At 43.3% G+C, this 14,954-nt stretch overlaps 1 protein-coding gene across 1 annotated transcript in view; it reads right to left on the bottom strand.

Annotated features, from left to right (window-relative positions):
* The window catches only part of suclg2 (succinate-CoA ligase GDP-forming subunit beta), a gene marked incomplete at its 5' end in the record, with an annotated part of 67,538 nt that overhangs the window by 33,031 nt on the left and 19,553 nt on the right, over nt 1-14,954 (bottom strand). Inside the window, 5 exons of the mRNA XM_079747366.1 lie at nt 866-962; nt 1,515-1,604; nt 2,708-2,860; nt 4,359-4,449; nt 5,482-5,581. Coding sequence (XP_079603492.1) covers nt 866-962; nt 1,515-1,604; nt 2,708-2,860; nt 4,359-4,449; nt 5,482-5,581 — 531 coding nt within the window. The remainder of the gene's footprint in view (nt 1-865; nt 963-1,514; nt 1,605-2,707; nt 2,861-4,358; nt 4,450-5,481; nt 5,582-14,954) is intronic.

Genomic DNA, 14,954 nt, shown 5'->3' with positions numbered 1-14,954 from the left:
GACCATATATGGAAGCTCTCACCTGGTACCCAGGCGTCATCATCTCATGACCGCACGCCTGGAATGCATTGCTTCAAATAAGCGCTAATGGAGAGAGAAGGCGGGACCTTCAGTGTCAGGAGTTTAGCAGCGAGAAGCAAGGGGGAGCGAGAGACTTTGTTTGTTTGTTTCTGTTACATGTTTTGGGTATTGCTCTGTCAAGTTATTCGTCCAAACGTATCTATGTTTATTACATATTTATTCTCTGTGTCATTGATATTCTTGTCATGTTTTTATCCTCCCCACTCCAGGGACTGTTACAGCACACAGGATGTAAGAAACTGAAGATTGTGTGGTAGTAGACCGGGATTATATCACAATTCAGGAGCCTCTCTGAATGGATATTAGGATTTTGTATGAATACAGTCCATCAGGGACATTGGACAATCTCAAGCTATTTGTAGTGTCTCATTCAGTTAGTGAAAGAAGTTTGCCCGTGTTCCATTATTTAATGACCAACATGATATGAAAAGGAGAAGTAATTCCACGTTAGGTCCAATTGAAAACCAAATGACTGCTTCTAATTCAGTCACATGAGCTTTCGTGCATTTAAAGCTTTGTGAGCCTATATACTCAATCTGAATTGTAACTGGATTGCATTTGCATGTACGAATAAGCAAGCAAAAAAAATGAAAAGAAAGTAGCATTTTATTCTAAAAGGATAAGGAAATATCACAGAGCCTAATTTGAGACTATCAATGGTTCTACTTAAAAAAATTTGAACAAGTCTACTTATTCACAGTCAAAGAATGTATTCAGCTGCACATATTAAGCAGCACCAACGCACACCCACACTCGTATCAACCCTGAGCAGTGTACAACGTACCTTGTCCTTCGGGAGTCTCTCCCAGAGGATTCACTTCGACTTGAGTGGCGTCGACTTTCAGGAAGAGATCATAGAGCTTCTTAATCTGATCTGCCGCCTGCGAAAAGCCACACAGGACAGTAATTACCCAGAAGTTCGTCTCGCTGCCACCCGGCCCACCTCGCACAGGCAATAAAACACCGCAAACCACTTTCACCATGAATTAAGAGTGAGCTTGAGAACGGATTTCTCCTCACTTTGAATGTTGTGCATGAGCACGCACGCACGCACGCACGCATACGTTGTTCAGGAGCTCAATTAATCATCCAACCAAAAAATGAAACTGTCGGTTTATAACGCAGCTCTCAGAATGTTCAGAAAGCACCGTCTAGAACACTGCAGTGCTTGCTGAATATCATGAAAGCACCAAATAGTTATCTAAACTCACTTAGCCTGGCATGGGCAAATACGGCCAAACACCCCTCTGCCAGATATGACAATAGACCATCTGGTAGGGGGACTAGTAAAATGACAGTCTGCAACGGGCATCCAAATGTGAAGCGCCGTGATCCACGGCGGAGCCTTTTGTGTGAATGTCTGCTGTGTTCCAACATGCGTGTGTCGGTTCCTCAGCACCGGAGCTGTGGAAGCTTCCAGCAGAGCGCATTACCTGTCTCTCCAGATGTCCTTTGAAACCCAAATTGGATGCCATGCGTAGTGCTTGATCGTCTCTAACTCCCTCGAAAATATCGATGACTTCCTGCAAGAGAAGAGAAAACACAGGAATCTTAACACGGTGTGTGGGACAAAGACGTTGGTAGCCACTAGAACCGAAGGACCAACAGGTTTGAACATTTAACCTGGAATGAAAAAGACAGTGAATGTTAACAGAGAGTACATGGCAGATTGGAGACAACACAACGTCTGTGTTTTAAATATGAGACTTTCACAGCATTAACTCTTAGAGAGATCCTCTGGGACTTAATTTCATGGGTGAAAGAAGTCGTTAAATCAGTGGGGTGTGCCATTTATTTCTGTCTTTATTTGCAGTTACTTATGTTCAGCTCCATGTCGGATCCACGGCGGCTGTTCAGAGGGTTGTAAATTTCATTATGGCAAAAGGTTTCGCTCAATTCCTCTTTGATGAGCTTGCACAGGTAACCTTGGTGCGACAGAATTTTTCCTCAGCGCGGGATCTGGCTTCTCGGATCAACTAAATGAACAGCTAGGCCTCACTGTTGGGCTGATGGTAAATCGCAGTTTAGTTTAAGTATTTTAGTATTTTACGAGACGTTTTCATCACAAGCTGCTCACTGTGAATGCAGACTCATGTCATTACGGAGCAGGTAGAGGTTTGGAGATACTGCGGTAAAGATGCCTGAGGCAGCTCGCGTAGATAGAGGGATGGAACCAAGAAGCTGTCAACGGGGGGCAGTGTTGGAACTACATGTACATCTCGCCCAGTGGAACCACTGACGCAGTACAACCACTGTCCCAGTATAACCACTGTCCCAGTAGAATCAATGGCCTAGTAGAACTACTGGCCCAGCAGTACCACTGGACCAACAGAGCGACGCTCACATGCTTTCCAAAACAGGTCTCAGTTCTTGACTCACTATTTAACCCTTTGACAAAAATGTGGGTCGGCTTTACATTTCATTGTGCCAAAAAGTATAAATTCAAAAAGGTATTCCTGCCTCCCATGCAGGTACACACAACAAAACAAATGGCAGTGTCTTTGCGGTGGCCATTAGGCAGCTTTGCAATAAGAACGAATGGCTACTGTCTATCTTGAGGCCTTTGCTGATTGCATCTCTATGCCCTAAACCAATTTAAAATTGTAATGCGACGGTATGAACTCACCTTGAAGATGAGCTCCGGGGTGCTGGCGGCCACCTCCTCGATATCCATGCCTCCCTGGGGGCTGCCCACCATGACCGGCCCGTTGCACGAGCGGTCCATCAGTATGGCGAAGTAGGTCTCGCGGGTGATGTCCAGAGCCTCGGCCACCATCACCTGGACATGGTCATGGGTCAGAAGACCATAAGGATCAACGTTGAGTGAATTGCCGAGACTGCAGATAGACGAAGGGAAGTGGGAGGATGTCGGTGTACTTGGGATCAAGGGGACCTGAATGATTGACGAACCATGAGTTTATTCAACAAAAGTCGAATAAAAGTAAAGTTTGAGGCAGAGTCAGACAGGGAGTGCAATGAGGGAGCTGAATATGGAGCATGGCAGACACACAGCAGTGTGGAGGCAGTGTTGTTCCTATTAGTCAGGGCGGTTTGATGAGACGTTTGACAAGGCCAGCCCTCCAGCTGTGTTGCTCTGCCCCACCGAGTAGGCGTCGACAATCCTCTCCGGCCAAAAGCAGAATGTACAGCCTTTTCTGTCCGTAAAACAACAACAACCTCATCTGCAACCATCGCTCTATCCGTGGCAGAGAATTGCTTCCCATATTGTCTGGGTTCGTCTCTCTCTTCAGACTGAACATGTCCACATCCAGACTGATCTCCACCTCAGTAGCCTCCATCAACACCTGTGCTGCCTCCACTCCCCGTGTCCTCTTTATTTATCCATCTTGTCTCCTGGTTCCTTCTGTGCCCTCTGACAGCGGAGCCATGTAACCGAGCCAGGAGCCACGAGGGCTGCTGCCCTTGTTCTCAGTCATAGTGTTGGAGCACTTTGCCCTGCTCTGTGGTGCAGTGGGATAGACAGGGGTTTCACTGGCAGGTTGACAGCGGACTACTGGTTGTTATCCCACAGGCCGGTTGTAACAGCGTCGGAGCCCGGAGTACTACGTCTCGGTGGTCGATCATCGACCCAGCGGTTTAGTTATTTAGAAACTCTGCCCATGTGCCTTTGCATTGATCTAGTGGCTGGGAATTTCCTCTGTGAAGTGACACTCGTGAGCGTGTTCCCAAACATAGCAGTTAGGGCAGGAGCGGAGTGGGAGGGAGCTATGCGGCTGGCTGGCGAGAATGAAAGCAACTCTTAATGGAGAGCTCTAGGACATATTTCTGCTAAGAGGAGCGACAGGAGAGGAAAAGACTGAGGGAAAAGAGCAGGGGTAGGAAGAGATGGAGCGCCGTGGGGAGGGGGAGTGGGGGGCAGACAAGCCACAGGGCAGGGGGACTTCATTACCTGAAATGCGTGTTTTCAGGGTTTGCCGAGGCCCTTGCCGCCCGCACGGTGCGTATGTGGAAGCTAATAATTCTGCTTGTTAGAGGCACATAGAAATAGCTCTTAACTAAACACTTAGAATTCACAGTGGACATGGTTTCATGTTTTATTTATGGCAGTGGACCATAAAACTAAATAGGAAAAACCTACAGTCGTCTACCACAGAGGAAAAATAATAAACCACAACAAGAGAAGCATGTTGCTTTCCGTGCCATCAACAGGACGGCGGTATTACCCTGAAAAGCACCTTGAAATGGAGGTGCAACACCACCGAATAAAACAAAGAACGGTGTGAGAGTTGTGTGTGTGACTCACCACAGGAACTCACCGTTTTGACTTTGACTCCCTCCTTGGGTGTCTGCTTGGTGCTCAGGTTGAAGCCCAGCATCTTCTTCGCTAGGTCCCCCACCACCGTGGGACTGTGAGTGAAGGGTGAGACGTTATGAAGTCATCTCATCAACACAATGGATTTATAGTCAAGAAAGACAGATAAGCAGAGACATACATTGATTATTGCCTCCACATTTTCAGAGCACCTCTCATGCCAAGCAGAAACTTGCAGCGGTTTGCTGAGGATTAACCCAACATATATTCGGACAAAGCGTTGTATTTAAAGACTGTTCTGTGACTGCAGATTTCTCTTTTTCTTTCGGTTGTTCACAGCCTGACTTTTGCTATTTAGGATCATTAGCCATGGAGGATGTCTCGAGTCACATCTGGTTTTATACATCATGATATAGAGAAGTTGTTCTATCCTTTGATGGATGAGCAGAAGGTAAACCGCTGGTCGCAAACCTCCCCCAAAAGTACATAAACTGCTACAAATACAGAAAGATAACAAACAGCGATGATGCACATCCAGTGCATCTGTCATGAATCCCTATTTCTTTTCCCCAGATAGCGTGTTGTTAGCCTGACATTTTCAGAAACTGAACGCAAGCTGAGCCGTGTTGAGCTGTTTGGACTTTTTCAAAAGGAGAGAAAGGCAGAGAAATATTCCAGTGTGTTTACGGTGGAATACATCTGTCGCATCCTGTAATGCCAGGCTAGGACAACATAAGCCTCAGCAATGGCCTAGAACTCCATCATCCATCGAGAGGGAAAAACTCAGCAGGGGATGCATAAACATGTCTGCCAACACTAAAAACCCACTCTCACTTTTCTGTTTTTTCTTCAAAGTTTAATTGAGGGAAGATGTAGCAAAACAAGGACTTTGAGAACGGAGGAAATCTGTTTGTTGACAGCATAAGTAGTCCAGACTGTGTCTTTTAGTCGGGGGAGTATCCTTTAGACAGCTCTTTGAGTCATCCCACTCTAAAAGCTGCAGGGGCATGAGATACAGGATTGGGGGAGATGAAGTAGGTGTGTTTGGTGAAGGACTGAAGGATCCACCTTCTAAATAGCACTCTTGTGATAGGATAGCAGGCACACCGTCCAAAATTCATACTCACTCTTTGGTTAAGTGCACTCCACCTTTAAGGCCGCTATCGAACACGCCCTTCCCTCTGCCACCGGCTAGGATCTGGGCCTTCAGCACAATCTCCTTCGCATCTGAGGACAAGAGAAGACAAGATACGAGTTGTGATGAGCTAGATGAGCGTGTAAGGTGCAGAGAGACAGAAGCTGGGCCAATCATCCGTCATTTGTGAAACATGGCCCTCTCTTCTGCATCAATGGATAGCGTTGGCCAACTCATCACCTTGGCTTCCCATTGGTTCTCCTGTCATCATGAAGCAGGGGAGAGGAGACGGCGGGGAAGAGTGATGACAGCCTGGAGCCACCAAATGGTCTACAGTGCAGCGCATGTCGCCAAGAACGCCTCCTATAGTGTGTATGTCTGTGTGTGTATATATATATATATATATATATATATATATATATAAAAACCTTATTCTAAATTATAAAACAAAAAGGAATACTGAAAAGCTACAATGATGACAAATGCCTGTTTCTGTAAATACCAAATATAAACATCCATCCTTCCTCAAGGCGAGATTCCTTTTGTAGATTTGTTTTTAATTTAATTAATTAAAAAAGACTCTGGCAAATGCCTTCAAGTGGCTTACATCTGTGAGGTCTTGAATTAGCTTTCTTTATGTGACAAGCAACCAATTCAAACTCAAGTATTTATTTTATAGTGATCCACAGACAAAATATTTTTTGAGCATCAAGCAGCAACATGATGTTATCTGTACTTGTGAAAAATTATCTGAAAGATTATTGATAAGTCGATGGATATTGATTTTTATCCATCGACTAATTGATGAATCAACTAATCGTTGATTACGATGTAGGCACTGGCAGTACAACACATTCATAGATCTTACATGATAACCTTGGTTACGCATGCACCTTGCATCAACTCTTACCAAAAGCCCTCAAACCCGCACCCGCCCAGGGAAAAGTAGTCCTTAAAAGGACTACTTTCCAGCTTCCTGACCACAGCCCCGCTATTCAAATGGAGCAATAAGTACACTTGATGGGAGCTTGGTTCTGCTACAGCTATCATTATCTAGGTGGGGGGAAAACTGTTCTCCTGACAGGTGCTTGGCATCAGGCTGGGAGGTGGAGACGGATTGAGTGCTCTCGCCGCACCACGCCGAGCCCCGTGAAGACACCTTGACCTTGGGCTGGAGAGCCCCCTCGGCCGCCCCCGACGTGGTTACCGCCTGGCTGGCGTGGGGCCGGAGGAGCGCAAGGCGTCCAGAGACATTAACATAAAGATGGCTTTTAAAAGCCCACACAGACTCCGTATTGTTATTAGCGAGGACAAGAACCAGGGAAAATGGCCTCTGACAGAGCCACTAAGATTAAACTAACACTCCATTAGTGAGGCATTTGTGAGCTTAGCGGCACGGAGAACAGTGGAAATGGACAGAGAAAAAAAGGGGACTGGAGCCAGACAGAAAGGGAGAAAACGAGGTGTGCAGATATGCAGGGGACTCGGGGAGAAATTATAAATTAATAAATATGTTAATAAAAAAAAAACTGCTGCCGCGCAAAATTAAAAATGAGTTCAAAGCGAGATGAATAAGAGTCCTGCAGGCATGTGCACCAGAGGGGGACGGCAACAAGGAAATGGCTTTTTGTAAAAAAAATAAAAAAAGGACACTGAATACAAGATTGGATAGCTTGATAGACCTTAAAAAAATGTATAAAAAGAATAGGTTGATATATATATAAAGAGCATGTTATTGTAAAAAATGTAGCTCAAGAGCTATGCTTTGTGCAAAGAGGTGCAATGGGGTGTGAGAGGCAAATATTAATGCCTTTGACTGAATTTTATGATTAATCTCACAGCAAGGTCAACCAGCAACGACCCATAAATGGACAAAGAAAACATGATCATGCTGTAAAATAAAATAAATAAATAAAACAATACCTATCATTCCAATTAAATCTTCAATGGGACAAGGAACAAAAAAAAAAAAAAAAAAAAAAAAAAAATAAAAAAAAAAAAAAAAAAAAAATAAAAAAAAAAAAAAAATATATATATATATATATATATATATATATATATATATATATATATATATATATATATATATATATATATATATATATATATATATATATATATATATATATATACACTCCTACTTTAAGACAGTTCCATTGGGAGACATTATGCAATCATCACGGTATGGGGAAGGCAATGAAATGCTCAGAGATCAGAGGGGGCACTTTGCCTGGTACAGAGCAGCATGGCACACGGGAAAAGGCCTCAACCATCAAAATGAGTTCAGTGCCTAATTACAGTGGAGGAGTAGTGGCGATGGAGCTTAGCATAAAAGAAAATAAAAAAATAAATCCCTGTAACGCTCAAGCCAAACACTGCTGTGATGCAATGACAATTAAGGTCACACGTCTGGAACTAAATAAATGAAGAAACCTTTGAGCAGTGGGTTCCCTGTGTCAAAGTTCGCACTGCTCAAATGATACAGTATTAAATCTGAATGCTAAAGGCGAAAGTCAGGCAACCTTAAAGCAACCGAATGGGTTCAGACGGCAGACTATTGTGAACACAGAAAGCGTTTTAAACACTGTCTGCAGGGATTGGAGACATGAACATGTTAAATTCAGTGCGGCTTAGTCACTTTATTTTAGGAGCTCAGCACTGCAGCTCGAATATTTGTTAGAACAAAAAAGCCAAAAGGACGGAAAATATCCTTGTTAGGTCGATGGGAGGTAAAGGGCTGCACGTGCATTTCTTTTTGCACCACCACTGTGAGGGGACGGCGATTTTCCTCTCCATTTAAGTTTCCATTTCATGGGGACACGCAAGCACCCGGGGGGAATTAACAGCATGCAGCCACTCCCATCTCATCAGCGTAACAGGGTCATCCACACACTCTACTCACTTTCTAGTAATGGGTGCAAATCAACTCCCAATTTCCTGGCCAAACGACAGCGGCTATAGCTTAAGTAGATCGCACTTCTGCCACAGCATGTCTCCCTATCACTTCTGTGTTGCGACTTTATTTGCATTTTTCCAAGGTCCTTACTCCTGTTCCACGCAGCCTCGGGGACGCTGGAGACTCCACAGGTCTGCTCTGTAATTGAGCCTGAGAGGCTGTGCAATAAGGAGGATGCTGAGCACCAAGAGACAGAGAGACAGGCTGTGCTCCAATCTTCAGAGGCGAAGATGTGAATACTGTTGGCATATAGAGAGAGAAACGGAGGGAGAGAGGGAGGGAGGGGAGACGGGGCCGTGGCTTTCCCAGTATGCATGCTTGCTGCAATTAAAGTAATGTGGCGGCTAAAAGGAGCAGACTAATCAAACTCTTTGGGAGGGTGCCGAAACAAACAAACAAAGAAAGTATTAGCAGTGGAACGAGTCAACAAATAACCAGGGGGATACTGAATAGGACTTTCAAGCACCTAATTATTATGCTTTTAATTGAAAATACCATTAGCTTTAATGAATGGCAAAAGGATGCAAAGCATCTGAACATTTAATTGTCTAAAAATACATATTTTGTGTTACAAGATTAAATCTGTTCAGAGGGATTCCAATCCGTATTCTGAATATAAAGGACAATACCATTGTTTTCATTGCAAAATATCAAAAAGGCCTTAATACAAGCAGTATTTTAATCACTCAAAGAATAAAGTTCTTGCAACAATTCTATATTCACTCCATTATCTATAGGAAACAAAGTATATCCTGGATGCAGGTTATATGGACAGAAGAGTTATATGGACAGAAGATCTCAAATGAAAGTATTTTTATGATTGAATAATATTTATGCTTCAAACCATAAACTCAAGCTGTAATATCCACCCGGTAGGTAAATAAAAAATAAAAAGTGTATCATTTGTCAGCTGAAATGAATATCAAAAAACGTATTGGATTTAAAATGATAGGACACTTGTTTAACAACCTTCCTCAAATCGCCAAGAAATGTACCATTAATAAGCCCATCATAAACTTTTAACATTTTATACTCCAGAACTTAGTAAAGGTCAAAGAAAGAATAAAATAAAAATTCAAGCAGCGATAGAACATGATGAATAAAATATGGATATGTATTTTACTTCCCGCACAGCAGATAATGGCTACAGGGCATGTTGTCGAGTCAGGAAAGGTTGTTAAATCTACAGCCTCCATGATTCCCTCATGCCATAGGGATATATCTATATATAAGGCTAAATGCAGTTCTTTAAAAACTATACTAGAAAAGAAGCAACAAGTTGACTGAATTGCCAAACAGACATCTTGACATTTCTGATCCCTTGGCCCAACTTGTCTAACAATCTCCCTCCCAAGGCAACCTTCTCACCTCAAACGTACCTGCTTAAATCCCCTTCTTCACTTTCTCTATAATGATGGCAGCGCTATGGCATAAAGTATCCGTGTCCTAAAGCCGTGCCAGCGACCTCGGTGCATGACACCTCTGCCGGTCATAGTCGGTTTAATGGCCGAATCCAAGCTCACGGAAGTATAGCGCCCACCTGGGGTCAAACGTACCAGGCACTTTTAATGACACCCTAGGATAGACCCGAGAGTGGACTGGTTGACTTGTCTTGGGAGCAGCTATTTATTTATTTTCAATTCCAGTTCCGCCGTTCAAACATGATGATTATAAATGTTATCAATACCATTTGGAAATTAGTTCTCTGCATTCAACCCATCCAATGCCCAGTGTGATGCCTGCCACACAGGGTAGCGCCAGGGAATCAATTCCAGATGTTGTGCTCCTACCTTGGTTAAAGGACATGCAGGAGTGCTTACTGGCATGTTTAGTGGTGTGGGGGGGCACCCAGAGGATACTCACTTGAATAAAGGGAGAACGTACAAACTCAACACAAATAGCTCCCCCTGCCTCCGAGGTTTGAACCAAGAACCTTCTTGCTGTGAGGCAGCAGAGCCAACCACTGTGCCACCACACAAGACATTACTTCCAAATGGTTGGGTTCTTGTTGGAGACACCACGATTGCTCCAAGGCACCATTTGAAAGGAATATAATGAAATCGTGCTTCCCTTTCCCTTAAGTGTTTCCATTTAAACTATATTATGCAACAAACCAAACCCTACTCCATTTTGAAGGCCATCAGCATGCGTTGGTGGTTGATAATGTTAACCAATGGGCAAGGCTGTTCCAAGGTGATTGTTTCATTCGCCAGTAATAAAGTTTTGAATTCTTGCACGTATGCACTTGAACAGCCTGTGTTTATGCAAAGTGTGGTCATTACAAATAATAGGCTACATGTGCATTTCTTCTGCCATATTAGTATCATCGTAATATGACGGAAAGGATGGGTAAGGAATAATTCCATGTCCTACCCAACCCACATGAATAGGTTAGGGTGCGTAATGAGGAGGTGGAAACACTAAGCCGCTTATAGAAATTAGCTCTCTGAAAGACAGGCCTCTACCCTCCAAAGCCTATTTACAGCCGTTAAGAAAATTTCAGATGCAGAGGCTTTTCAAGTGAGGAAAGAACTTGAGTGAGCTAATGCATACAATGACTTAAAGGCCCTGCAAAAAAGAAGCCTATTAATTTGCCTGATTGTTTTAAGTGTGCACCTGACTGCATGTTGATTAAGGATCAAATGGTTTTTGCTTATTCACGGGCATGCAGGCGCGTACCTACGTTTGTCTTGACGCGACCGCAAGCGCATATAAATCTTGGGATACTAAAAAGGCAAATATGCCATTGTGCATGCGCACCTTCCTGCCCATGTTAACGACCTTGCACTTCCACGAGGCCCTCCATGCATTCCCCCCACCCCCCACCTTCACACTTTTGGACAGCGTGGTGGCACCTCTGCAGTTCGGAACCTCAAGATGAAAAACAAACAAAACAAATGTAAAAGCCCTGCATGCTCACATTAGCTCAGTTAGCACCTTCAGAGGTACCAGGGCTGTCAGCTGGAGCCCCGCTGGGACAGGGGGGTGGTAGGTTGACTTTTCCCCCCAACCAGCCCCTGCCAACTGAGTGCCCTCAGTTTTTCCCCTTCACAGTCTGATCAAAGTGGCAAACGGGGGTTCCCATTGTGCTCCCGTGGCACTGTTTGCTAAAGAGATGGGTCTGGAGAAAGGCAAGAGGGTGTGGATCATAAAATTGAAAGGCAGATGGCTTTTTTTGTGAGCGATGCAACACACTACAAAAAGAAAGTGCTCTCGAAAATTGGAAGCCTAATATAGGGAAAGTTAAAAGGAAATTAACCAAAAAGGTCAGACTTTGATGGTAAAAGGCAGGAAAAGCGTGTAGATGCTACTCATGTAGCAAGCTAACAGCGATACTTTATTCTAGGCTCTGGAGTTGAATTGGAAACGTTAATATTCGTGCACTTCTTTGAGCGGAGAAAAGTCAGTTCCGTAATAGGAACTGGCATCAGACTTCGGGTCACATTATGGACTGTTGGTAAATACTTTTTATGGAAACGCAAAACAACAGCACAACAGAACAGCTCAGGTCCTGTAACCACCTTGTCATTGAAAAGGCAGCTTGCCTTGGTGAACATCCACACCACACGGGTAAAATGTGTAAATGCTTCTGTACCCACTTAGATATGGTTTTCAACCTCCAAAAAACTAACTTTAAATCTGAAAATACTCTTGTGTTTCAATGTGGACGGCAAAAACTACGGAAAACAAGGAATGATTATCAGGTTATCCAGATCCCGGCACAGGGCAGACATTACCTGCTCATTAAAAAAGGTGGGCATGTGATTGTTTTTTGGGAATGGACAGCTTTACATAGTAAGCTAGAGCCAAGACATCAGTGTAATGACAATACAATTTAAGTTCCATACCTTAAGGTACGGTCACACTGAAAGCATTACACGCGTTAAAGGCGAAGAAAATTGGCATTTTTGCATAGGGAACCATTGGTTAAGGCGCGTAGATGCGTTACACGCGCTAAAGCAGCGTGTTAGACGCGTTTTACGCAACAAACGCACACCTACTCGCGGAGTTCAAAAAATTGAATTTTTTACGCTCCTCCGCGTGATGCTTAGCCGCGATAGCCAATCAGCGTTGAGCTTGACCCAACGTCACTGGCAGAGAGACGGAGAACAGGCGCTCCGCAGGTCCGCAGCGCTCCGCAGCTGATGCGGAGCGCCTGTAGTTGGTGTCCTGACGGGCGATCATGGCCCCAAATGCTACAATACCGCTGGAACCGGCCGTCATCCAGGCGGAGTTCCTGGAGGAGGTGGTGAAACGCACCCAGCTGTGAGCGCCTACGGAGGATGTCATGCACCCAAACAGGACGGCGTTTGGGTTTCCTACTCTCCTCGAACTCCCACAACAAATACAGCGCAGCGATGGTGGTGATCTTAGCCATGTTTGTGGAGCAAAAGTAAAGTAGGAAAATAAGTTTTGGGCGGGCACATCTAGCTGCGTAGGCGCGTATAACCATTTTTGTGACGGCAGGTTAGGCCGTACCTTTAGACCAGGGGTCGGCAACCCTAGGTACGCATGCCACCACTGGCACGGGGCAGCATAATCATTGGCACACTTCAAAAAAAAACAATAAAAAAAAAAAACTTATTTTTAATTTTTATTTAATTATTATTAAAAAAAAAGACAGCACAATGCGGAAGCATAATCATTACTACCGATTTTTAAGATGGGACATATGTAATTATAATTTTCAAGCCCATGTTGCAAATATAACAACCAAAAAAACATTTAAAATGTTGATGCATGATTGTGGACCATATGGAAATAGTACAATTCCAGGTCTTCTGGAAATCTTTTTGGTCGCTGTGTCATAATTCAGCTTAATTTTTAATAGATTGTTGTTTAAGGCACACTGATTAACGAGAAAATGTAAAACTGGCACTGCAAGTTGAAAAGGTTGCTGACCACTCCTTTAGACCCTCCATAGAGTTCCTAATCCATCATTTGTATTTTATCGTCTTCCTTTGGTTGGAGGACCCGTCACACTACGTAAACCTGAAGCCTTAAGAATCAGCAGTGAGAAGGGCTGCAGTGGCTCAACTGACCTTGAATATGGGTAGGACAGACTGCTGTAACGGTCTTTGTGTGACAAACCACTTAAAACATATTTATAAATTAAAAACGAAAGCTTCTGTATGATCAAGGAAAAATTCAACCAAACAGATTAAATTCCATTTAAAAAACAATATATGTGTTTTAGGAGGAGAAAAGGTCAATGTATACAGTCAAATTTAGGATGCAAAGTCCATTGTAAAATATGTCTCTTTCACTTAAATTGTATCATTGCTGCGCACAGAAAGTCCATTGAATTGAAGGAGAGGACCATATATGACCATTAAGAAAAAAAACTGGAATGAATGCTGTGCAAAAGCGAAGAGGCATAAAGCAATAGGGAGAAAAAAATGAATTGTATTCCTTCTTACAAATTTACTGCTCAATGGAGCATGGAATAGCCCTAATAAAACATGCAATTTAGGGCCAACATTATCCAAATAATGGCTCCATCACAAAGCAAGAGTTCGCGTATTGCATTCTGCCGAAACAGTGGGTGCCAAAAGCATGAATAATTGTAATGTGCCGCCCTGCCATATTGATACTCATCCGGCGCCAGGAATCCAAAATTACATTTTGATTTGTGGGGTCCCAAAGCATTGTGCCTCTTGCACAAAGCACTGCCTTGACAAAATAAATAAGAAAACACTCTACTGTGGTTTGATATTGAGAAAGAGTAGAACAAAATAAATAAAAGCTAATTACCAATAATTTGCAGAACATCGAGTTGCTCATTTCGTTGGTTCAAGAACTTTCTTTATGCACCCGACTTCAAAATCACAAAACATTCATAATGCTGTTTTTCGTTTATACATGCATGACAGCATTTGCATATAAGGTTTTTCCAACCCTTTGGACTAGCGGGGTGCTTTACATAGGTCTGTGGGCGTTTAACATGCACACGGACACACAAATTGGCACTCAGGGAATTGGAATTGGGGGAATAACTATAATATCTGCTGGCGTAGGCATACAAACAAAGACTAATGAAACTAGGAATGATGTTATAGTTAAGCCAGTGGCTCTTCTTTCAATAAACCTCAGCCATCCAATCAACATTGGGGAGATAAAGTAAATACATCAGCCATGCTAAACATGTCGATTAACGATCCGATCATTTGAAGACGAAGCCTTTGGGTGTGGCTGGGAAAATGGAAATATCTGAGAACAAAGAGCTTTACCCCCACTCAAGTTCAACACTCAGATGGAAGGTCTGACCTGCCTACTAAACAAAAGTTGTGGTGGAGTAATTTGACAATTTTCTTTCTCTATCCGGATATCATGATTGTTCAAATTTGATAAATGAGTTCCAAATTAAGACACGTTTTATTTTTAATCAGTTGGCTTGTCAGTCTTAACAGAAAGATTCAGAGAACAAAAGGAAAACAAAAACAAGGGATTCCCGGTACAAAAGTTATATGTAGGTTTAAAGCCAGATAGCATCTGCAACAGAACCATGA

Source organism: Pollachius pollachius (genome assembly GCF_949987615.1).
Source record: "Pollachius pollachius genome assembly, chromosome: 12".
NCBI lineage: Eukaryota > Metazoa > Chordata > Actinopteri > Gadiformes > Gadidae > Pollachius > Pollachius pollachius.
The sequence above is the reverse complement of the archived record's forward strand: the minus strand, read 5'-3'. Positions and strand labels throughout refer to the sequence as shown.